At 41.6% G+C, this 27,019-nt stretch overlaps 1 protein-coding gene across 1 annotated transcript; it reads left to right on the plus strand.

The window, feature by feature from the left end:
* Window positions 1-1,836: 1,836 nt before the first annotated feature.
* Window positions 1,837-25,589, plus strand: htr2cl1 (5-hydroxytryptamine (serotonin) receptor 2C, G protein-coupled-like 1). Its single transcript, XM_024373279.2, has 6 exons — window positions 1,837-2,567; window positions 2,776-2,971; window positions 19,104-19,304; window positions 21,777-21,940; window positions 22,274-22,627; window positions 22,867-25,589. The coding sequence occupies exons 1-6, from the start codon at window positions 2,346-2,348 to the stop codon at window positions 23,434-23,436; spliced, it is 1,707 nt and encodes a 568-aa protein (XP_024229047.1). The 5' UTR covers window positions 1,837-2,345; the 3' UTR covers window positions 23,437-25,589.
* Window positions 25,590-27,019: the final 1,430 nt, after the last annotated feature.

Genomic DNA, 27,019 nt, shown 5'->3' on the forward strand with positions numbered 1-27,019 from the left:
TCAATCCTGGAGAAAATGTGTTAGCTAGGATCTAACTCAACGGACCAAAGCGGGTTCCTGCAACAGTCTTTGCTCAGACTGGTCCTGTGCACTACACTGTTCAGACTGCAGAGGACGTCATCTGGAAAAGGCACACAGATCAGTTATTGTTGAGTAAAGCACCATTGACAACCACCAGTCGTGAGTGGTCTGTAACTGTTACTGGGTGACACCCTGGTCCACTAGTCGTCACCTAGGGACTCACAGTCACATTCTCAGGACTGTTGTTCATAATGGGGAAATTTAAGTAGGTGGGAAGGAGATGTGGTGTATTAGGGTTGTGCCGCAGGGCATCATGAGTTGTATGTGTTGAGATTAGCACGTTCATATAAATGGATGAACTGAATTCCTGTCACCTTTCATTATTGAATTGTTATAAAGACATGGTTATGAAACCCACGAGACATAAGTGATCATCGTGGAGTTACACCCCCAAGGTTGGCTCTGTCTGTCTCCCTGTCTATCTCCCTCTCTCTCCCCCTTTCTCTGTATCTTCCCCCCTTTCCTTGTCTCTTCCTGTTTAGTTTTGTTCTCTTCAAATCAAACCAAATTTAATTTGTCACACGAATACAACAAGTGTAGACCTTACAGTGAAAGGCTTACATACAAGCCTTTAACCAACAATGCAGTTAAGAAAATGTGTACTAAAGTAACACAAGATAATTACATAACAATGACGAGACTATACAGGGGGTACCGGTACCGAGTCAATGTGCGGGGGTACAGGTTAGCCGAGGCAATTTCTAAAGTGACAATGCATAGATAATAAACAGCGAGTAGCAGTAGTACGGGTGGCCATTTGGGGGCTCAATGTAAGTAGTCCGGGTGGCCATTTGATTAATTGTTCAGCAGTCTTATGGCTTGGTGGTAGAAGCTATTAAGGAGCCTTTTGGTCCTAGACTTGGCGCTCCGGTACTGCTTGCCATGCGGTAGTAGTGAGAACAGTCTATGACTTGGGTAACTGGAGTCCTTGACACTTTTTTGGGCCTTCCTCTGACACCGCCTGTTATATAGATCCTGGATGTCAGGAAGCTTGGCCCAAGTGATGTACTGGGCCATGCGCATTACCCTCTATAGTGCCTTACGGTCAGATGCCAAGCAATTGCCATACCAGGCGGTGATGCAACTGGTCAGGATGCTCTCTACAGTGCAGCTGTATAATTTTTTGAAGACCTGGGGACCCGTACCAAATCTTATCTATTTTATGTTTTATGTATTGCTGTTTTATAGCCCTGGTTAACTGCATTGCCTGTAGCGCTCTCTTGGTCTGGGATGTATCATCTGAACCGTGTTATATAAACAAACTGTATCCCATTAATGTAGCCATTTCATTATTCTAAGCCTCACAAACTGCATTAGTTTTATATGTGGGATTATAGTATTTGAGGCTGTAGGCTGTTTATCTTTTAAAAAATCAAATCAAATCAAAGTTTATTTGTACACAGATTAGTAGATGTTAAAGCAGGTGCATTGAATTGCTTTTGTTTCCAGCTCCAGCAGTTCAGTAAATGTCTAACAGTACAATGATAATACACAAATCATCCCACGAGAAAAATGTAAAAAAGAAGAAACTAGAGATTACTACAATATCACAACATGCAATATCAGAAAGAGTAATGTCGGAATATAAATATGTGGTGTATATAGACAGTATGGACAATATACAAGTAGATACACACACACACATAAATACACAAACAAACATACACACACATACACTCAAATACACATAGATCTGTGCACACACTCATGTACATACAATGAGAGATTGAAAGAGAGAGAGTAAAACTCAATGTTTTTGTATTCCCTTTCTCTAGAGCTTTCTACACATAGAAACATTGGGTCTTCTACTCTAAAGTTACCAAAAACATGAAACAATGGGCAACACTGACCAGCTCAGCTTGTCCTTCACATGGGACTTCTGAAGAAGAGCTTATCCTGGGGCGTTCTCCTTTTCCACTGTATAAGAGGAAACATAACCACCAATCAACTCTTCCTTTACTTTCAAGTGGACCTAAACCTGGAGTCTTAACTATCCATTTTGTGAACTTAACTAAACTGTAACTAGATCCCACTCTAACACTATTTTCACCCAGAACCCAGACTAAATCAATTCCAAGTCTCTAGACTTTCTAAGTGGACCTAAACTTGGACTACCCATTACAAGACAACACGTTTTTATCCCTAACCAAACCAATCCCAAGTCTGTTGATGTCGCATGGTCCTCTGGGTTGGTCCCTCTAGTGGTGACAGGGGAGTAGTGCAGGTCCAGCCAGGACCTCCAGGCCTCAGGAGACCCTCCCAGTATGGGAAGTCCAGGAGGGGTAGCCCTGCTGAGCGGGTTCGGATCCTCCGCCAGGGACTCTCTGGAGGTAGGGGGCTGGATGGTCTTTCCAGGGGGGAACAACTCCACCTACCTTGGACTCAACCAGAGTCTACCCTGGGGGGTTGGGGCTGGAGGAGTAGACGGTAACCTGTCATTGGGGTCGTCGCAGGCAGATGTGGTGATTCGAGCACCGACCATGAAGGTTAGTGTGTTTTATTTATCTCTATTATTATTATTATTTATTTTTATGGATTTTATTGATGTTGCTACCGAATGTGCTATATATAGAGCAACAATCACTACAGTACCAGGTTAGCCATTTTGAGTGTACCCATGTGTTATATTCTATGGCTGTTCTAGTCATTCTCTATCTATGGTGCTATATAAATAAAGTTTGGTTGTATTTGAAGGAGAAGAACTGGCCGGCACTCCTCATCCTGGTCATCATCGTGCTGACGGTGTGTGGAAACATCCTGGTCATCCTAGCTGTCTCAATGGAGAAAAAGCTTCAGAATGCCACCAACTTCTTCCTGAGGTCTCTGGCCGTGGCCGACATTCTGGTGGGGATACTAGTGATGCCTGTATCCCTCATCAACATACTCTATGGTGAGTAGAACTACACTGTGCATAACTCCCCCTGGCCGTGGCTGGTGGGGATACTGGCCATACCGTGTGGTATGTGTAAACAGTCTTGAAGTTGGCTCTGTGGTCTGTTTCTTAGACAGGGAGTGTATTTTTTTGTGGTTAGTGCTCTGTGTGGTCTGTTTAAACTGTATCTGTGTATCTAGGATTGTTGGTGCTATGTGGTCTGTGTAAACGCTCTCTGCATCTGTCTCTCTCTCTCTCTCTCTCTCTCTCTCTCTCTCTCTCTCTCTCTCTCTCTCTGTGTCTCTAGCTCTGTCTCTTTCTCTGTGAGAGTATGAGTGCATTGAGAACCGTTAGTGGGCTGTGTTAGTGGTCTGTGTAAACTGAATCTCTGTCTTAGAGTACAATAGTGTATCTTAGTTAGGAGTGGAGGCTGGTGACTTGAACATTTTAGGAGGATTAGAGACCCACAATATAGGCGCGGAACACACAGAGATGTGTTTTAACCTAAAGCATTTAATGAAGACATTTATATTACAATGTTATAGGGAATGGGAATGAAAGGGCTACTTACACAGTGTTGGGAATGGATCACAACAGTGATTGAATGGGGATATGAGGCATGATTTGAGGTGTTCAGAGGCTTGACTTCAGTGCAGTACAGGTTCATCATGGATGGATGGTGTTGGGGAAGAGCTAAACTCTTCCACTGAAGGAAAGACAGGATTTGACTGGGAAGACAAAAAATAACAACACAATACACAATATAGCTAGATAAAAGAGCTAAGAATGAGTTAGTCCAAGCAAGAAGTAAAATCGTTTGTGTGTGTGTGATTGACTCTACATACAGTAATGAGAGAAAATTGATACGGCTTGGAGAGGAAACAGTGGATGAGTGGGCACATGAGACGTGGCTTCAGTGGAGTGGTTATCACCTCTAAATCAGGGAATAGGAAGGGACTTACAGTAGCTGTAAATACAAATAGCAGATGCATTCCTTAGCAGCTGCGCTATCGTAGGTTAAACTCAGACATCTCAGAATTCACAAAGTCAAACAGTCTGAGCATCTCTCCCATTTGACACATCAAAGTAGCCAAAGAAACGTTCCTCAATAAAGCCCTGATCATCCACATACCTGACAATAACTGACAACTGCAAGGAGACTGGTGGCACCATAGGTCCCAGAGTGGTGGGCCAAGTTTTTCCTTATCTGTTAACCTGACCAGGAAAACTCTGGACCATATAAGGTATGACAGTGATTAATCCGTTGTAAAAAGATTTTACATGGGCTATGACTGGACCAGTTTTTCCTAATCAGGTTACATGGTTTTAAAAAGAAAACCCAACCGTACACTTGTTCATATGAATTATATTTAGACAAAATTAAGAGTGGGATTTTCCTTTACCCAGACCCAGAGACAACAACTAATAGACAACAGAACTCACAGGGCTGAGCTTGCTTTATGCATATTTGGGTCATGCAGGCCAATGCAACTGTAGGCCCAATAAAACATTAACTCACATCTATCATCACTATTATGTTGATTGATTAAATCTAGTTAAAAGTATAGGCAGCCTAGTCAGCCCAAGTTTGAATATAAACCCCATTTGATCACATTCACATTTTCTCCTGACACAAAAATGTACTATAAATACATAACTTTACCAATTTGCTTACCCTGACCAGATGGACAGGGCGCATAGGCTGTATGCAACTGCTATTATTGGTAGCCTACAGTTCAGACTGAAAAATCGTCTCATTTTCATCCCATACAGCATGTCCGATCTCTAATGTTTAGGTGTGTTTAGGCGACATTCATGTAATCAGTTTTTGCTTGTGTCTGTCCGAATTGATTATGTGTTATTTCCTTTGCTAAATTAATACAGACGGAAAGTGGAAAGCATACTTGAGCACGCTTGAAAAAATGTAGGTGCGTCAACCTCTCGCTTTAATCAAACTTTTAATGTATGATGCGATGGAAGCTATAAAATAATTCGGAATTCATTTCTACATTCCAGAAAAGCCAGTCGAAAGTTCCATATGTTCATCAAGTAAAGCACCGTAAAGTGCAATTACCTCTGCAAGCTCCTTATAGTTGCCCTTGGTAGCGGAACTTTCCTTCTCATCGTGTCCTCTAAAAGCCAAGTCTTGCACACTCAAAAATGCAGTGATGTCGATAAGCTGTTTGAGAACATCCCTGTTTCTTACTTTCTCTTTGTGTTGCACGGTTTGAATACGCAGACATTCGGCCATTACATGATCGATGCGGCTTTTCCCAAGAAGCTTGAATCTGATGTGGACATTTAAACAAAAACAAAAAATGTCCCTTTTCAGGACCCTGTCTTTCAAAGATAATTCGTGAAAATCCAAATAACTTCACAGATCTTCATTGTAAAGGGATAGGGGGATGCAAATGTCCCACTTAGCCAATTGCCAGATTCAAATAAAATACTATTAAATTCAAACTTTCATTAAATCACACATGCAAGATAGCAAATTAAAGCTACACTCGTTGTGAATCCAGCCAACATGTCAGATTTTAAAAAGGCTTTTCGGCGAAAGCATAAGAAGCTATTATCTGATGATAGCACAGCAGTAAACAAAGAGAGTAGCATACACCCTGCAGGTGCTATACAAAAGAAATAAATAAAATATAAAACATGCCTTACCTTTGATGAGCTTATTTTGTTGGCACTCCAATATGTCCCATAAACATCACAAACGGTCCTTTTGTTCGATTAATTCCGTCCATAGATATCTAAAATGTCCATTTATTTGGCGCGTTTGATCCAGAAAAAAACAGCTTCCAATTTGCGCAAAGTCACTACAAAATATCTCAAAAGTTGCCTGTAAACTTTGCCAAAACGTTTCAAAATACTGTTGTAATACAACTTTAGGTATTTTTAAACGTTAATAATCGATCAAATTGTCTATCTGTTTTCAATAGAGGACGAGAGGAAACTAACGCTACTTTTCAAGTCTTGGCCAACTCTCAACAGCGTTACCCTTTTCCAGGATGGCCTTACTTCTTCATTGCACAAAGGAATAACCTCAACCAAATTCCAAAGACTGGTGACATCCAGTGGAAGCGGTAGGAACTGCAAACAAGTGCCTGGGAAATATCGTTTCCCCATGAGAACTCATTGAACAGACAGCGACCTCAAAAATAAATAATTCTGAATGGTTAGTCCTCTGGGTTTTGCCTGCTACATAAGTCCTGTTATACACACAGACATGATTCAAACAGTTTTAGAAACTTCAGAGTGTTGTCTATCCAAATATACTAATAATATGCATATCTTATATTCCTGGCATGAGTAGCAGGAAGTTGAAATTGGGCACGCTATTTATCCAAAAGTGAAAATGCTGCCCCCTATCCCAAAGAGTTTTTAAACACTGTTTCCCATGCTTGTTCAATGAGCCATAAACTATTAATGAACATGCACCTGTGGAACACTCGTTAAGACCTTAACAGCTTACAGATGGTAGGCAATTAAGGTCACAGTTATAAAAACGTAGGACACTAAAGAGGCCTTTCTACTGACTCTGAAAACCCCCAAAAGAAAGATGCCCAGGGTCCCTGCTCATCTGCATGAAAGTGACTTAGGCATGCTGCAACGAGGCATGAGGACTGCAGATGTGGCCAGGGCAATAAATTACAATGTCCGTACTGTGAGACGCCTAAGACAGCGCTACAGGGCGGACAGCTGATCATCCCCGCAGTGGCAGACCACATGTAACAACACCTGCACAGGATCGGTACATCTGAACATCACACCTGCGGGACAGGTACAGGATGGCAACAACAACTGCCTGAGTTACACCAGGAACGCACAATCCCTCGATCAGTGCTCAGACTGTCCGCAATAGGCTGAGAGAGGCTGGACTGAGGGCTTGTAGGTCTGTTGTAAGGCAGCTCCTCACAAGACACCACCGTCAACAACGTTGCCTATGGGCACAAACCTACCGTTGCTGGACCAGACAGGACTGGCAAAAAGTGCTTTTAACTGACAAGATATGGTTTTGTTTCACCAGGGGTGATGGTCAGTTTCAAGTTTATCGTCGAAGGAATGAGCATTTACACCGAGGCCTGTACTCTGGAGCGGGTTCGATTCAGAGGTGGAGGGTCCGTCATGGCCTGGGGCAGAGTGTCACAGCATCATTGGACTGAGCTTGTTGTCATTGCAGGAAATCTCAATCCTGTGCGTTACAGGGAAGTCATCCTCTTCCCTCATGTGGTACCCTTCCTGCAGGGTCATCCTGACATGACACTCCAGTATGACAATGTCACCAGCCATACTGCTCATTCTGTGCGTGATTTCCTGCAAGACAGGAATGTCAGTGTTCTGTCATGGCCAGCAAAGAACCTGGATCTCAATCCCATTGAGGACGTCTGGGACCTGCTGGATCGGAGGGTGAAGGCTAGGGCCATTCCCCCCAGAAATGTCCGGGAACTTGCAGGTGCCTTGGTGGAAGAGTGGGGTAACATTTCACAGCAAGAACTGGCCAATCTGGTACAGTCCATGAGGAGGAGATGCACTGCAGTACTTAACGCAACTGGTGGCCACACCAGATACTGACTGTTTTATTTTGACCCCCCACCTTTGTTCAGGGACACATTATTCAATTTCTGTTAGTCACATGTCTGTGGAACTTGTTCAGTTTATGTCTCAGTTGTTGAATCTTACCCAAGTTAAGTTTGCCTAGAATTAACGCAGTTGACAGTGAGAGGACGTTTCTTTTTAATATGAGGGAGGATTATCTTTTTTTTTGTTAACATGGGCGTATTTCTATTACTGGATATTTTATAGCTGTCATTCATATTCCATTCACCCAGCTCAATGTAACATCGATAGGTTTAGGCTACTACGTGATACTCAAATTTCCCTGTACCCACCATGAGATTGGTTCTACCTAGCCTACCTGAATGAAAGTTTCGAACGTAGGTGCACAGGTCGAGAGAATTCTTAGTAATCAAGGTGACAGACAGTGACACAATCAATACCGCTTTGCACACTCTTGCCTACATCTAACTGATCTAGGGTGTAATCATTAGTCCAACAGTTGCAAACAAGAGTTTCTATTGGACCTATTCCAGGTATGTTTATTCCCATTTCATACTGTTTGCTTTGCTTCAGTTCAAGTTTTTCAACAGAATCGGCGCAATGAATACACCCCTGATCACAAGCAAACACAGTTTACTTTCATAGCAGCCACATACAACCAGCTTGTTGTATAGTGTATATAATTCCTTCTCGCATCTATCTATGTGCTCTCCTCCTCTCACCTTTTCCCTTTGCTTGTGGATTTCAGTTCACAACAATTCAGATGTCTGTCACCAGGCTAAAACCCCCCGCTACACACAGCCTACATCCTTGTCACATCATAGTCAACATAGCTACTAGAACTAACGTGTGTTTGAGTAGGCTAAACTAGCTAGCTACATTTGAAGCTAGCTAAGTAAATGAAAGTGAAGAAAGAAAATACTAGGACATATAGCTACAGTAGCTCTCTCTCTCTTGCTTCTCCTTAATTTTGTAAGAACTTATTTGTTCAAAACTGTTCAACTATTGCCTTTAACTACGTAGAACATTTCATGCACTGCATTGCTAGCTAGCTGTAGCTTATGCTTTCAGTACTAGCTCTGATAGGTTGGAAGACGTCCTTTGGAAGTTGTCATAATTACTGTGGAACTCTATGGAAGTGGGTGAGAACCATTAACCTCCTAGGTTTTATATTGACATCAATGTACCCAGAGGAAGATGGAAGCTAGCTGTCCTCCAGGTACAACATGGTGCTACCCTACAAAGTGCCACTGAGGCCAGTGTATTCCTTTATTGCAAAAGAGTGTGTCTTGATCAATTATTTGGTTACATGTGAATCTCTTTAGTATAGTTTTATCTAAAAATAACTTTCATGTTTCACTATAAAAAATCATGTTCTGAAATCCATTGAGGAGGATGGTCCTCCCCTTCCTCCCCTGAAGAGCCTCCACTGATATGCTCCCTGCTTTTGTTATGCCGTTTAGCAGAACGATTGATGTTCTTCAGGTCACTGTACCTACCTTCCTTTCGCCCAAGGCTCAGACTTTCCAAAAAGCAGGCGAGGCCAGCAATACAGGTGGCTTGATGAATGGCTCCCTATAAACCAGCTATACTTTTTTATACCAATTGAAATTGATGGCGTTCAATACTTCATCCTTTATCATGAAACTGATTTCAGGCAGAAGTCGACCCTCGGCTTAAATTCACGTCTTTTCCATGTACCCCAGAGAAAGGTGTTCTTCAACAAAAGGTCCACAACATTTTTGGTAGCGTTGGCCATTCTGCACTTCTGTTGCTGAAAACTGCATGCTCGCACTGGTAGCTAGTTACCTACTGCTACTTGCTACTGAAGATAGCAAGGAAAATTGAAATAAATTGCACTTAACTGGACACAAAAATAAAGTTCTAAAACCAAGAAAACAAATTTTAATCTACCTCCTCTATCTCCTGTCATTTGAGGAAACATTTATGTTCAAATAGCTTCTTTTGTTAGCGGGTTTGGTAAACAAATCCAAACGCGTGTTCAGGTCCAGCCGAACGTCGGACGAAAAGTTATATTACAGCTGTAAAAACTTGTCAAACTAAGTATAGAATCCATCTTTAGGATGTTTTTATCATAAATATTCAATAATGTTCCAACCGGAGAATTCCTATGTCTGTAGAAAAGCAATGGAACGAGAGCTAACTCTCTCGTGACCGAGCCTCAGAGCCTGTAGCACTCTGCCAGACACCTGGCTCAATCAGCTCTCATTCACCCCACTTCACAGTAGAAGCCTCAAACAAAGTTCTAAAGACGGTTGACATCTAGTGGAATCCGTAGGAAGTGCAATATGACCTCATTACACTGTACACTGAATGGCAAAGAGTTGAAAAACTATAAACCTCCCACTTCCTGGTTGGATTTGTCTCAGGTTTTCGACTGCCATATGAGTTCTGTTATACTCACAGACATCATTCAAACAGTTTTAGAAACTTCAGAGTGTTTTCTATCCAATACTAATACTTATATGCATATATTAGCTTCTGGGACAGAGTAGCAGGCAGTTAACCCCCTGTCACCAAGAAGTTAATGGCAACAATGGTAAAATACTATGACTTCATCCACTCCAAAATGCCATACCATTCTGCAGTACCTGGCAAAGCTCTGCTGCAGGTATGACAACTTTTAAAGGAATAACCACTGTAGATACTCTTCTGCAGAGAGATCCTATTAAATTACAAGAAGGGCTGTCATGAACCCTCAAAGTTCCAGAATGGTCTGAAAATGGCAGCCATTGTGTTCAGGGAGAAATCCAAACCATTCTACTCAACCTGATCTCAGGGCAATTCGTATTATTCTGTACGTTAGCCGAGTCACCTCATTTCGTATGGTATGTATTAATTTGTGGATGTCTATCACCCATTTCATATGATATGTTACAAATTACAATTCGTATTATATGTTATGAAGTTGTAAAATGTACAATATGTTACAAATTCTAGCTAGATGGCTAATGCTAGCATGCTTGTTAAGGTTAGGGTTAAGTATAGGAGTGGCACAGCAGTCTAAGGCACTGCATCCCTAGTGCTAAAGGAGTTACTACCGACCCTGGTTCAATTCACAACCAGCTGTGATTGGGAGTTCCATAGGCGGCACCCAATTGGCCCAGCGTCGTACGGGGTAGGACGTCATTGTGAATAAGAATTTGTTCTTTACTGGCTTGTCTAGTTAAATAAAAAATCAAATAAAAGGGTTAGGGTTATGGGAAGGATGAGGGGAAGGGTTAGCTAACATGCTAAGTAGTTAAAATATAGTAAGTAGTTGAAAAGTTGCTAATTAGCTAAAATGCTAAAGTTGTCTGTGATGAGATTCAAACTCGCAACCTTTGGTTTGCTAGAAGTTTGCGTTAAGCCTCCGACCAACCATCTTACTTTGGTTTTTGCCTTAATTAACCATCTGTCTTATGTAACCATCCTAAACATGACATATCATCCTATACTGAACAAAAATATAAACGCAACATGCAAGAATTTCAACAATTTAACTGAGTTACAGTTCATATAAGGAAATGAGTCAATTGAAATAAATGAATTAGGCTCTAATCTATGGACTTCATATGACCGGGCAGGGGCGAAGCCATGGGTGGGCCTGGGAGGGCATAGGCCCATCCACTGGGAGCCAGTCCCAGCCAATCAGAATATGTTTTTCACCTCAAAAAAGGGCTTTATTACAGACAGAAATACTCCCCAGTTTCATCAGCTGTACATGTGGCTGGTCTTAGTCAATCCCGCAGGTGAAGAAGCCAGATGTGCAGGTCCTGAGCTTGCGTAGTCTCCCTCAAAAAAGACATCTGTGACATTCTGTTGTGTGACAAAACTGCACAAGCTTGATGTAGTCATTGCATGCTAGGAAGACGGGACCAAATACTAAAATGTGACTACTTTATTTATTAGAATCTTTAGGGGTGTCAATAATTTTGACCTGTACATTTAAAAAAATATATATATTGTTCAACAAAATATTTCTCTGAGCAATTCTATTAGTATAAAATAAAAATAAATATATATTTTTTTAGCATACAATATAGTTATGATTTATTTATTTTATTCTGTCATTATTGCTCATCTTTATCGGGGATGTCAATCATTTTGTACCCCACTGTATATGCAATGTGCTTTATATGAAGAATCCACGACGGCAACATCTATGCTATTGACCACGCCTGAGTCCATCAAAGCCAACTTAATGAGGCATGGTACTGGCAGTGAAACTCATTGCCATTTAGGAGCTCTCAATAGACCAGCTAAGGTAATTTTACCATTAAATTATTGTCTTCTAGGCCTATGTGGGAATACTAATTATGTGTAGCATGATCTAATGTAGCACTATGTGTATTTCTCATATGATGCACAGCAAAGGACATTCGATGAGGCAAAATGAGCTGTCATCTTGGTACATGGGAAATATGCAACCTATCTAATTAGCATAGCCAGGTGGCCTTGCTGACGCAGGAAGAGCTGTCATCTTGGAAAATGAGGATATTCTACCTATGCAACATAGCTACAGGACCACAGGGCTGACACAAACATGAAAAAAAATCGCATTTTATTTGTCACATGCTCCAAATACAACAGGTGTAGATCTTACAGTCAAACGCTTACTTACTAACAATGCAGTTTTTTTTAAATACATAAAATTAAACATACTTTAAAAAAATGAAAAATAAATAAAAGTAACAAATAAATAAGCAGCAGCAGTAAAATCACAATAGCGAGGATATATACAGGGGGTACCGGTACAGAGTCAATTTACGGGGACACCGGTTAGTCGAGGTAATTGAGGTAATAGTATGTACATGTAGGTATAGTTATTAAAGTGACTATGCATTGATAATAACAGAGAGTAGCAGCAGTGTAAAATATGGGGGGAGGGGGGACAATGTGAATAGTCTGGGTAGCCATTTGATTAGATGTTCAGGAAGATTATGGTTTGGGGGTAAAAGCTGTTTAGAAACCTCTTGGACCTAGACTTGGCGGTCTTGTACAGCTTGCTGAACAGTCTATGACTAGGGTGGCTGGAGTCTTTGACAATTTTTAGGGCCATCCTCTGACACCTCCTGGTATAGAGGTCCTGGATGGCAGGAAGCTTGGTCCCAGTGATGTAATGAGCCGTAAACACTACCCTCTGTAGTGCCTTGCGGTCGGAGGCCGAGCATTTACCATACCAGGCAGTGATGAAACCAGTAAGGATGCTCTCAATGGTGCAGTTGTAGAACCTTTTCAGGATCCTCAAACAGTCACACTCCAAACTCCACGATGGTCAAGACCAAAGAGCTGTAAAAGGACAACAGAATCACAATTGTAGACCTGCACCAGGCTGGGAAGACTGAATCTGCAATAGGTAAGCAGCTTCGTTTGAAAAAATCAACTGTGGGAGTAATTATTAGGAAATGGAAGACATACAAGACCACTGATAATCTCCCTCAATCTGGGGCTCCACGCAAGATCTCACCTCGTCAAAATGATCACAAGAACGGTGAGCAAAAATCCCAGAACCACACGGGGGGACCTAGTGAATGACCTGCAGAGAGCTGGGACCAAAGTAACATAGCCTACCATCAGTAACACACTACGCCGCCAGGGACTCAAATCCTGCAGTGCCAGACATGTCCCCCTGCTTAAGACAGTACATGTCCAGGCCCGTCTGAAGTTTGCTAGAGAGCATTTGGATGATCCAAAAGAAGATTGGGAGAATGTTATATGGTCAGATGAAACCAAAATATAACTTTTTGGTAAAAACTCAACTCGTCGTGTTTGGAGGACAAAGAATGCTGAGTTGCATCCAAAGAACACCATACCTACTGTGAAGCATGGGGGTGGAAACATAATGCTTTGGGGCTGTTTTTCTGCAAAGGGACCAGGACGACTGATCCGTGTAAAGAAAAGAATGAATGGGGCCATGTATCGTGAGATTTTGAGTGAAAACCTCCTTCCAGCAGCAAGGGCATTGAAGATGAAACGTGGCTGGCCCCAACAGCCCCAAAACATCACTGCTCTAGATCTGCATGGAGGAATGGGCCAAAATACCAGCAACAGTGTGTGAAAACCTTGTGAAGACTTACAGAAAACGTTTGACCTCTGTCATTGCCAACAAAGGGTTTATAACTTCTTGGATATAGGGGGCGCTATTTTAATTTTTGGATGAAAAACGTTCCCGTTTTAAACAAGATATTTTGTCACGAAAAGACTATAATTGACAGCTTTGGAAAGAAAACACTCTGACGTTTCCAAAACTGCTAAATATATTGTCTGTGAGTGCCTGTGATGTTACAGAAAAAACCCAGATAAAAATCCAATCAGGAAGTGCCGCATTTTTTGAAACCGCCTCATGGCAATGACTTGGATGCAATGACTTATATGGCTGTGAAGGAGCTAGGAGTCAGATTACGTTTTCAGCTTTCCACGTTTTCCCCAAGGTGTCTGCAGCATTGTGACGTATTTGTAGGCATATCATTGGAAGATTGACCATAAGAGACTACATCTACCAGGTGGTCGCTTGGTGTCCTCCGTCGCAATTATTGCGTAATCTCCAGCTGCAGTATTTTTCCGTTTGCTTCTGATGAGAAGCCAACTGCCACCACTGATAGATTATCGAATAGATATGTGAAAAACACCTTGAGGATTGATTCTAAATAACGTTTGCCATGTTTCTGTCGATATTATGGAGCTAATTCTGAAAAAAAATTGGCGTTGTAAGTGACTGCATTTTCCGGTCTTTTTCTTAGCAAAACATGATGAACAAAACGGAGCTATTTCGTCTACACAAATAATCTTTTTGGAAAAAATGAACATTTGCTATCTAACTAAGAGTCTCGTCATTGAAAACATCCGAAGTTCTTCAAAGGTAAATGATTTTATTTGAATGCTTTTCTTGTTTTTGTGAAAATGTTGCCTGCTGAATGCTAGGCTTAATGCTATGCTAGCTATCAATACTCTTACACAAATGCTTGTGTAGCTTTGGTTGAAAAGCATATTTTGAAAATCTGAGATGACAGTGTTGTTAACAAAAGGCTAAGCTTGTGTTTGAATATATTTATTTCATTTCATTTGCGATTTTCATGAATTGGAAACGTTGCGTTATGGTGATGAGCTTGAGGCTATGATTACGTTCCCGGATACGGGATTGCTCGACGCTAGAGGATAACAAAGTATTGAGATAAACCTTTGTTATTGACCAAATACTTATTTTCCACCATAATTTGAAAATAAATTCATTAAAAATCCTACAATTTGATTTTCTGGATTTTTTTCTTCTCATTTTTTCTGTCATAGTTGAAGTGTACCTATGATGAAAATTACAGGCTACTCTCATCTTTGTAAATGGGAGAACTTGCACAATTGGTGGCTGACTAAATATTTTTTTGCGCCACTGTAGCTATAAATATATATATTTTTCTCCTCAATTTCATGGTATCCAACTAGTAATTACAGTCTTGTCTCATCGCTGCAACTCCCGTACGGACTCGGGAGAGGTGAAGATCGAGAGGACGCCGTGCGTCCTCCGAAACACAACCCAGCCAAGCTGCACTGCTTCTTGACGCAATGCCCACTTAATGTTTAGCCGACGACAAATGCCATCCGAGTAGAAAAAGTTATCGGGCTGCTCGACTGCTGGACAGCACATGAAGCGGCCAACAGAATTTGGGCCAAGCACGATGGTGTTAGATGAGTCACGCTCAGATAAAATGACTAGCAGAGATGCTTTGCAAACACACAATGTACAAGCTACATTGTAACGCACATTAACTTGATTACTACTATCCAAATGCATAGAATGCTCTTAAAATATTGCCTAACCTTAATTAACTTCTTATGGCTAGTTCCACTAGTGGAACCCCTCGACAACATTCCACTGAAAGGGCAGCGAAATTCAAAATATGTTTTAGAAATATGTAACTTTCATACATTCACATGTGCAATACACCAAATTAAAGCTTAACTTCTTGTTAATTAATCGACCCATCGTGTCCAATTTCAAAAAGGCTTTACAGCAAAAGCACAACATGTGATTATGTTAGGTCAGAGCCTGGTCACAAAAACACATACATCCATTTTCCAGCCAAAGAGAGGAGTCACAAAAAGCAGAAATAGAGATAAAATTAATCACTAACCTTTTATGATCTTCATCAGATGGCACTCATAGGACTTCATGTTACACAATACATGTATGTTTTGTTCGATAAAGTTCATATTTATATCCAAAAATCTCAGTTTACATTGGCGCGTTATTGTTCAGTAATGTTGTGCCTCGAAAACATCCGGCGAATTTGCAGAGAGCCACATCAATTTACAGAAATAGTCATCATAAACTTTAATATAAGATACATGTGTTATGCACAGAATTAGAGATATACTTCTCCTGAATGCAACCTCTGTGTCAGATTTCAAAAAACTTTACGGAAAAAGCAAACCATGCAATAATCTGAGTACAGTGCTCAGACAACAAAACAAGCCATACAGATTTCAGCCATGTTGTGTAGTCAACAGAAGTCAGAAATAGCGTTATAAATATTCACTAACCTTTGATGATCTTCATCAGAATGCACTCCCAGGAATCCCAGTTCCACAATAAATGTTTTTAGGATGTAGGATGTTTTTAGGATGTTTTTATCATTAATCTTCAATAATGTTCCAACCGGAGAATTCCTTTGTCTTTAGAAATGCAATGGAACGCAAGCTAACTCTTACGTGAGTGCGTGTGATCAGCTCATGCCACTCTGGCAGACCTCTGACTCATTCAGCTCCCATTCCCCCCTCCTTCACAGTAGAAGCATCAAACAAGGTTCTAAAGACCCTTGACATCTAGTGTAACCTTTAGGAAGTGCAATATGACCCCATAGACACTGTATATTGGATAGGCAGTGAGTTGAAAAACTACAAACCTCAGATTTCCCACTTCCTGGTTGGATTTTTCTTAGGTTTTCGCCTGCCATGTGAGTTCTATTATACTCACAGACATCATTCAAGCAGTTTTAGAATCTTCAGAGTGTTTTCTATCCAAATCTACTAATAACATGGATATATTAGCAACTGGGCCTGAGTAGCAGGCAGTTTACTCTGGGTACGCTTTTCATCCAAAAGTGAAAATGCTGCCCCCTATCCCAAAAAGATTTTAACTTATGTTACAGCGAGAATGAAAGATGACAGAACTCATTCATAGATAACTGTAAGAATGCATGTTTTATCATGTAACGGGCAATCTGGAATGACCCAAGAACAGTAATCCTACGACTATTAAACTACTAGCTGGGGAGAAACTGCAGAAAGTGACCACTTAATGTAAAAGATAGCTATGGGATGACAGTAAAACCTGATAACCCATTTAGTAGGCTAAGATAAGATAGTACTTAGTAACTCCCCAAAAGGAAAATGCACCAGCCAATACATGCATCACAACAAATACACAATAAAACCACACAAGGACACACAGACACTAAAAGCAGCAGTCCTGTGAAATGCATTAGACACCTTGTAGAGTCCATGCCCTAACGAATTGATGCAAAAGAGGGGGGTGCAACTCAATATTAGGAAGGTGTTCCTAATGTTTGGTATACGCATTCTATGTGTGTCGTGTGTGTGTGTGTGTGTGTGTGTGTGTGTGTGTGTGTGCGTGCGTGCATGGGCACAGGCTTGGGCATATTATTTGGCACTCTAGGCCTAATCAGTTGGGCTATTGAATAGTAACCCTGCTTTTTGTTCATTATCATGTAATCCCAATTATTCTTACCACCCCTGGTGTGTGTGTGACTCCCAGTTCTGCATAAAACATCAATTATGTTGACAATATGACCCTCTGCTTTTAACTATATTGGTTTAACATGCTGTAGTTTTTAATTCTGCACAGACTAATTAGCATATTATGATGTATTTAATTAGCATAAAATAGTATACAACAATGTCTTCTAAATCATTAACTGTTTCACATTTTTACAAACTCTCATTTTTACATAAAACTTGAAGATGTGTTAATAACATCACATTACCATAAATTATGAGTTTAAGTTACTTATGGATTTAAGTTACTATGTATGCGTGCCTCATTTGCATATTAAGTGCATACTTTGCATAATATTGCATATTAATTTCATACTACTTTAATTTGAATAATATCTGTGTTCCACATCAGCCCTGAAAATGTCATATCTTCAGTGCCTTCGGAATGTTTTCAGACCCCTTTTTCCACATTTTGATAGGTTACAGCCTTATTCTAAAATGGAATAAATCATTTTTTTCCCTCATTAATCTACACACAATAACCTATAATGACAAAGCAAAAACAGGTTCAGAATTTTGGGCTAATTAATATAAAGTATTCAGACCCTTTACTCAGTACTTTGATGAAGCACATTTTGGCAGCGATTACAGCCTTGAGTCTTCTTGGGTATGTATACAAGCTTGGCACACCTGCATTTGGGGAGTTTCTCTCATTCTTCTCTGCAGATCCTCTCAAGCTTGGTCAGGTTGGATTGGGAGTGTTGCTGCACAGCTATATTCAGATTTTTACCAAGGATCTCTCTGTACTTTGCGCCGTTCATCTTTGCCTCGATCCTGACTAGTCTCCCAGTCCCTGCTGCTGAAAAACATCCCCACAGCATGATGCTGCCACCACCTTGCTTCACCGTGCCAGGTTTCCTCCAGACGTGATGCTTGGCATTCAGGCCAATGTTCAATCTTGGTTTCATCAGGCGAGAGAATCTTGTTTCTCATGTTCTGAGAGTCTTTATGTTCCTTTTGGCAAACTCCAAGTGGGCTGTCATGTGCCTTTTACTGAGGAGTGCCTTCCATCTGGTCACTTTACCATAAAGGCCTGAATGGTGGTGCTACAGAGATGGTTGTCTTTCTGGAAGGTTCTCCCATCTCCACAGAGGAACTCTTGGGTTCTTGGGTTCCTCCCTGGGTTCTTGTTCACCTCCCTGACCAAGGCTCTTCTCTCCGATTGCTAATTTTAGCTGGGCGGCAAGCTCTAGGAAGAGTCTTGTTGGTTCCAAACTTCTTCAATTTAAGAATGATGGAGTCCACTATGTTCTTGGTGACCTTCAATGCTGCAGAAATGTTTTCGTACCATTCCCCAGATCTGTGCCTCAAACCAATCTTGTCTCGGAGCTCCAAGGACAATTTCTTCGACCTCATGGCTTGGTTTTTGCTCTGACATGTACTGTCAACTGTTGGTCCTTATATAGACAGGTGTATTTATTTCCAAATCATGTCCAATCAATTGAATTTATCAACAGGTGAACTCCAATCAAGTTGTAAAAATATCTCAAGTGAGATCAATGGAAACAGGATGCAACTGAGCTCAATTTCGAGTCTCATAGCAAAGTGTCTGAATACTTAAGTAAATAAGGTATTTCTGTTTTTTTATTTTTAATAAATTTGCAAACATTTCTAAAACCTGTTTTCGCTTTGTCGTTATGGGGTATTGTGTTTAGGTTGCTGAGAAATTTGTTTTTGTTTTAATCCATTTCAGAATAAGGCCGTAAAGTAAAAACAAATGTGGAAAAAGTCAAAGGGTCTGAATATTTTCCGAAGGCACTGTATCTAACCTGACTCTCCCCCTCTCCTCTTCCAGACTATGCTTGGCCCCTGCCCAGTGCATTGTGTCCTATCTGGATCTACCTGGATGTTCTCTTCTCTACAGCCAGTATAATGCACTTGTGTGCTATATCTCTGGATCGATACGTGGCCATAAGAAATCCTATAGAGCACAGCCGTTTCAACTCCAGAACTAAAGCTATGATGAAGATAGCAGCTGTATGGACTATATCTATAGGTAGGTGTGGGGATATATGGGTGCATGCCTCACACCAACACGCACAGACTACTCCTTTAGGAAATGTTGATGAATAGAGGCAGAAGGAGACCTTTTTATTTCCTCTTTTTCTGCCTACTCATCTAGACCTCCTGGCTGTTTATCCCTCCATCTCTCTCTCCCTCCCTCTCTCGTTGTGAAGCATGGTGGTATACCAAAACTGTGTGAGACTAACACAGACATGATTCTCTCTCCATCTGTCTCTCTCTCTTTCGCTATTTAAGGATGGATAGATAAGTAACGTCAATGGGTCTGGTAGACAGCCAGATGGCAGGGTGAAAGGTCAGGTTGTGTGTGTGCCTCAGTATCTCTGTCTCTGTGTGTGCTTGCGTGTGTGCGTGCATGTGTGTTAAACAGATGACATGGTCTGAGGTAGTCCAATCGCGAAATTCGAAGTATGATGGATGAACGTCTATTTTTTGATGCTATAATTCCGCGTGGTTACAGGGTTAATTCCGCGTGGTTACAGGCTTAAAACAGAAACAACTCAAAGGTTAACAGTTCAGGCATTAATTCTGAGTGGTTAAGGTTGGAGCTATGGTTTGGGCAAGGCTTAAAACAAAATAAATAAAAACAACACGCTGCTTCCATCATCCATCAAGTATTCTCATGGCTTGCCAGGGAATTGTGAACTGTGGTTGGCAGCGATTACTGCCTCGAGTCTTCTTCGATATGATGCTACAAGCTTGGCACACCTGTATTTGGGAAGGTTCTCCCATTCTTCTCTGCTGATCCTCTCAAGCTCTGTCAGGTTGGATGGGGAGCGTCGATGCACAGCTATTTTCAGGTCTCTCCAGAGAAGTTCAATCGGGTTCAAGTCCGGGTTCTGGCTGGGTTACATTCAGAGACTTGTTCCGAAGCCACTCCTACGTTTTCTTGGCTGTGTGCTTAGGGTCATTGTCCTGTTTGAAGGTGACCCTTCGCGGCAGTCTGAGGTCCTGAGTGCACTGGAGCAGGTTTTCATCAAGGATCTCGTCGTACTCTGCTCTGTTCATATTTCCCTTGATCCTGACTAGTTTCCCAGACCCTGCTGATGAAAAACATCCCCACAGCATAATGCTGCCACCACCTTGCTTCTCCGTAGGGATGGTGCCAGGTTTCTTCCAGACGTGTTGCTTGGCATTCAGGCCAAATAGTTCAATCTTGGTTTCATCAGACCTGAGAATCTTGTTTCTCATGGTCCGAGAGTCCTTTAGGTGCCTTTTGGCTAATTCCAAGCGGGCTGTCATGCGCCTTATGCGAGGAGTGGCTTCCGTCTGGCCACTCTACCATAATGGCCTGATTGCTGGAGTGCTGCAGAGATGGTTGTCCTTCTGGAAGGTTCTCCCATGTCCACTGAGGAACTCATGAGCTCTGTCAGAGTGACCATCAGGCTCTTGGTCACCTCCCTGACCAAGGTCCGATTGCTCAGTTTGGCAGGGCGGCCATCTCTAGGAAGAGTCTTGGTCGTTCTAGACCTATTCCATTGAAAAATTTGGTCATTGTGATCTTGGGGACCTTCAATGCTGCAGAACATTTTTGGTACACTTCCCCAGATCTGTGCCTCAACCCAATCCTGTCTCGGAGCTCTACAGACAATTCCTTCAACCTCATGGGTTGGTTTTTATAACAGAACAAAATGCGGGAAAAGTCAAGGGGTCTGAGTACTTTCAAAATTCATGCAGTTTCTTGACTGTGTCAAACTCATTAATAATCACAGAAATGAAAGCTAAAATATACAATTTTTTGCACATATTGACAGACCTCATTGAAGACTAAATACAGCCCCAAGGGGAAAAATAAGTTTGACACCCCTGGATTAGAGGGATGCATGGAATTACTCTTTTATCTGTCTTTGTCTATCTGTTAGTCTCTCTCCGTCTCTCTCTTTCTCACTCTCTCTTTACCTTTTTGTTTTTTCTCTTTCTCTCACTTTTCTCTCTCTCAACCCTCTGTATTCTTCTTTCATCCTTCTCTCTACATTTCATTCAAGCTTATTAGGTCTGCACAACAAAAACAGTCTTGATCCCTCTCCTCTGTCCCACTCCTCTCTTTATTTCCTTCTCTCATCCCTATTTCCTCTCTCTTTCTATTTTTTCATCCATACCTTTCCTAGTCATCGGCCTCCACAACAAGGACCATTTCTTCATGTCTCTCCTCGCCACATCCTTCTATTCATCTCTCGCCACATCCTTCTCTAAGGAGTGTCCATGCCTATAACAGTAATCAGCATCCACAACAAGGACAACATCTTCATCTGCCTCTCCTTTTCTTTCTCTTATCCCTATCTTCTTTCTCTCCCCTCCCTCCTTCCCTACTTTCTCATCCCTCTCTTTCTTTCTCTCCCTATCCCGGTCATCAGCCTTTACAAGGACAATGTCTTTAACTGTCTCTCTCTAATCTCTCTCTTTTCTTCTCTAATCAAATCTCTCTTTCTCTCTCTCCTTCTACTAGGAGTGTCAATGCCTATCCCGGTCATCGGCCTCCATAACAAGGACAAGGTGTTTGTTGACGGAAGCTGTGTCCTCAACGAGGAGCACTTCATGCTGATTGGCTCGTTCGTGGCCTTCTTCATCCCATTGGTCATCATGGTGGTGTCCTACTACCTAACCGTACAGGTCTGTCAGAGAATGTTTTAATTGGCGTTATGACGTTATGTCTTTTGATTGGCTAGCCATGTATTTTTCCCTCTTGCCTCTGATTTAATCTCTCTGATTTAATCTCATTGGTCTGTCAGAGAGGAAATATAACACAGGCCCAACTTTGTCGGCTACAAGCACTAAGATGGCGTTAGCATGTTTTGATTTGCTCCCTTTTTGATAGGAATGGAAATGTGTCTTTGGCTTAAAAGGCATGTGGCTCATACACATAGCAAACACAGACGTAAGACATAAGAACAGTAGGACAAAATAAGACCGCTGTAATATCACATCCTGTCTGTCTTTTGCCAGGTCCTCCAGCGCCAGGCAACCGTCTTCCTCTACGAGGGGAAGACTACCTCCCATCAGCCACTACACCCGCCGCCCACGCCCTCATACCCCAGATCCCCGGCCCCAAACTTCCAAGTCCCACCCATAAACATTGAGGCTCCTCCTAGCAGACAAGGGAGTCTGAGCTGCCAGAAAGGAGCAGAGCATGTCCAGCAGACCAGCCTCCTAAACACCTCCCCCTCAGAGGACATCAGCATAATTCCAAGTTCCGAGGTGGCATCCCAGCTGAGCTCGCCGGCGGGGCATGATCCACGGGACAGTATTGGGAGACGGGGGATGATGCAGGCCATCAAGAACGAGAGGCGAGCCTCCAAGGTGAGGACCACATTTACACAACTATGATCTTCTTTTCTGTTCTCGTCTCCTTTGCTTCTTGTCTCTTCCATTTCATTATTTTCCATTCTGTTCTATTGCATTCCATAACCGTTTATACTCCACATTAATCTTGTTCTATGTTGTATATTCTACTCTGTTCTATGTTCTACGTTGTGAGGATTGTGTTGTCTAATCCAATCTGTTCTAATGTGTTCTATGTTCTCTGTCCTATTCTCTAGGTGCTGGGGATTGTGTTCTTCCTCTTCCTGATCATGTGGTGTCCTTTCTTCATCACCAATGTCACATACGTCCTCTGCCAGGGTTCATGCAATGAGCCGCTATTAGCCGAGCTCCTCAACGTCTTCGTATGGGTGGGATATATATCCTCCGGAGTTAACCCTTTAGTATATACCTTGTTTAATAAGACATATAGAAGGGCGTTTTCCAGCTATATACGTTGTCAGTATAACACAGGGCCAAACGCCGGAGTTGGTAGTAAGTCGCTTGCAGTTACGATGATGCCGTGTCCGTCACATGCCATCGTGCCCATATTTGGACATAATGGTGGGAATGGGAAGATGGGAAGTGTGGACCGGAATAGTAACTGTCGGAATGGTGGTGGAGGGGACCGGGCAGATGGGAATGGGATGATCAGAGGGATGGAACCTGTCAACCCCACAGATGGCAGGATGGGGATGGAGATGGAATGTCCCGGGATAATGTCGGGATTAAAACCCGGAATGTCGGAGCTGAAGCTTTCCGTCGACAGCTTCTGCCACGCCCAGGTGGAGCGCACCAGCAGCGTCTGATTGGTTGATTGGTTAATTGAATTATGACAGCGCCGCGTCTCATTGGGTGACGATAGATGGACGGAATGGACATCTATTGTGATGCGTGCAAGAGAGGGGGACGATACTGGGTTTGTCTTATAGAGAGATAGTGGACACATCCACAGAGCACAGGGCCAAGGAAGGACCATAGAGATACTAGAAAGCCCATCTCTTATCTGTAGAATGGGAAGCCCTCAGTGACTCTGTCCATGTTAAAGGTGGCATAAGAGCCTTCTATCCAACTCTATGGGATGGACTCATCTTGACCTGGATGTAATAGAAAAGTACTGCTTCAATCTAGAAACCCACAGAAGAAGAAGCCATGAACAAGGCTGAACAGAGAGAGACTCAAGACTTAAAATATACCCAAACTCAACTGTATTATGGATTTTAGTAACAGTTCAGCACCATGTTATAACTGGTTAGGACACTACATAAGAATATAACAGGTCTGAATTGAGCTCTGCAGGTGTGTATAAAAAGGCCAATAATGGTTAATAGGTAGACAAGTAATGTTGAATGGAGAGAGGAATGTAACTGAACACAATACTGCTCCACCTTGTGGTGTCTGTATGAATGGATGAAATAAATCATTTTCAAGAGGGTCGGTGAATGAAGGGGTTGGAAACACTGTGTACAGTGGATCTCTCTCACACATCATAATGTATCACCTCACTCAGATTTACACAGCATTCTTTGAGAAGATCAGAAACAGTCAAGTTAAGGATGAACAGCAGTGCAGGTCCCGACGGGCTGCAGTGTGCGCATGCTTTTGTCTCACACAGCCAATCTAACTTCACAAGAAGATAATCCCCCTTCTGTCATCTTTACAACCATAGCTATGACCATAACTCAACCATAACCATAGTCTATAACCCTATCATAGAACAAACCAAATGTACAGTATGTTAGTAATCCTTCAGACCTATACAGTATATCCCACTCTAACCTACAACCCAAATGATTCCTACCACCCATAATCAAACGCTGCAACAACCACAACCAAAACACCAGAGCACCTGAATGAATGTATATATGACAACCTCTGACCCCTCTACACAGGTCAAATTTCAAAGGTCAAAAACGTATCAATTCATTCACTATGATGTCAAGTTCTTTCTTGAACAGAAGGTCTAAGCGATCGTCGCTAGTAATTTTGGAGCTTTTATCAGACAAAAAATATAACGTTGAAAAGACGTTGAAAATAAGTATTTTGGGTTGAAAAGGTGGGTTGCTACAGGCCCATTGACGTGTTTGACATAAAGTCTGACAAAAACATTAAACCAAAAGAATGAAAAGTACTGCAGAGAGGACGGGCGCCTGATCCGAAATCAGTTTGCGTTCCGATCGAGGAGCGAAGTCAAGAGGTATCCTAAACTATTCATTTTAAGCTGTATATGTTAGCCATAACTGTGTGTGTGTAAAATATAGCTGTTTCTGGTCCAGGGCATTAGTGCTTCTTGCTAGCACTGAGCTTTCCCTTGTCAGCGTTAGCAAGCCATGCTAATGCTGGGTTTATGACATCTCTTAACTATGAGCATACAACTGGGAAAAGTCCAATTGAACCCCCCTCCAACTCGTAATTACTAGTGGGATACTCATCTATCATCCCTGTGCCCACGACATCTCCCACATGCTGAGCTCTATTGTCACCTACTAAGAAAATGACCTTGATAACAGCATTTGTAGCAGTTAAATGCAAATAGAAAACATAATGTATTCTATTTATATGGTTTTTTTATCACTGTCATTTGTTTACGAGCATGATAGCTGTACTTTTAGTTTATGGTTGACGCAGATTGTTTACCATTCACCAATCGGCATTCTCAATGAGTTCAAAGCATGTAAATGCACACAACTTGTTGCTCCCAGTTTACAGTGCAAGTTGTATTTTCCAAGTTTCCCACTTGTCATAAACGCAGCATAATGCCCTGGTCCATAGCTAAAGATATTTTGTATTATTATTCCATTCCATTACAATCAATCAATCAATCACCGGTTTTCATACCATTTACTTGTGAATATTTCTCAATGACACTTCTCATGTTTTGACTATTTCAATCATCCACAAGACAGTGTTGTTTTTTTCTGTGTGATGCTGCTATTTATTTATTATTAAAACGTAATTCTAATCTGTGCACAGTCTCCCTTCTGCTTGATGGATGGGTGGATGGATGGATAGATGAAGGATGGATGGAGCCTACTGTTAAGCTTTCCTTATGTCAGCATCAAGGACAGCAACAGACATATTTCAGATAAATCTAAGCTTAAACAACTGTTTGTGGCTTTGAACATTAGTTAAAGGATAATTATAGACCATGTGAATGCCATTATAAAATGTGTAGTGTCATTGAGTGAAGTCTCCCTTTTGAATTATTGTTTGTTTGATTGACGCCAGACTAAACTTGTTAGTGCCTTTGAAAGTTAGTTACAGTGTGTTTATTGTATGTGGGTCCCACAATATAGGCAGTGCGTGTTTTCATATAGGAGAAAAATGTTCATGCAATGATTCATTATCGATGTGACAATGGGCTAGGAACAGAGGAGGCCTCTGAACTTCGCTTGAAGAGCCCGAAGAGAGCAGCATTGTTCCAATTCCAATCCTTTACAGTCCAGCCCTATGTTCCAAATATGAAGCATTAGCTCCACTTTGTGGCGATGTAAAGGAACAACGGCATACTAAAGCAAGGGCAGGCATTTATGGGCGGGACTTAGGGGGCCTGGCCCGCCCTACTTTACCTCCTTGCCCCTCCAAATAAAATATTTAAATATTGATTTACTTGACAAAGAAGCGCCCCGACAGAAAGAAGTGAGCGAAACACTATTTCTCAGTATGTTTAGACAATGTGTCTGATGCTGTCTGAAAAAATAGAGTATGGATTGTCATACTAATTACTCATGTCTAAATAAAATTGTTCAAAATAATTCACCAGAGAGAATGTCTTAGCCACCGAGGATCATTAGCTTCTTTATTTTTTTTCCCTATTCGGGAAGCCCACAATTTGGAGAGTGCATGTGGCAATAGGCATAGTGATTATTGAGTTGCATCTGTCAGTGAATTTAACAAGATGAGACTAGAAGTAGGGAAGGGGGTGTGACTAATAGGGTTCAATATTTTCCCAGTATTTTAGAACCCTCCATCCCCAGAATAAATCACTTTTCTCCCAGGTAACCCTCTAATTCCCGCCAAAATCAGATTGTCATTCTGAAGCATATAAAGCATATAAATATGTCTGGATTTGATTAGAGCTTTGATCAGCGTGAAAATTCAAGCCTGATGCTACATGAGCCTGATGAGCCCTACATTAAAGACATTTTATGATCCCAAACCCCCAAAATCCAAAATGATGGTGCTGTTATCCAACAGGCCTACATAGCCTATGATATACAGTGCCTTCAGAAATTATTCAGACCCCTTGACCTTTTCCTCATGTTGTTACGTTACAGCCTTATTCTAAAATGGATTACATTATTTTTTTAATCCTCAGCAATCTACCCCAAAATGACACAGCAAAAATAGGTTTTTAGAAATATTTTCACATTTATTAAAAAAAAAAAAAAA

Source organism: Oncorhynchus tshawytscha, linkage group LG15 (genome assembly GCF_018296145.1).
Source record: "Oncorhynchus tshawytscha isolate Ot180627B linkage group LG15, Otsh_v2.0, whole genome shotgun sequence".
In the NCBI taxonomy this organism is placed as follows: Eukaryota; Metazoa; Chordata; class Actinopteri; order Salmoniformes; family Salmonidae; genus Oncorhynchus; species Oncorhynchus tshawytscha.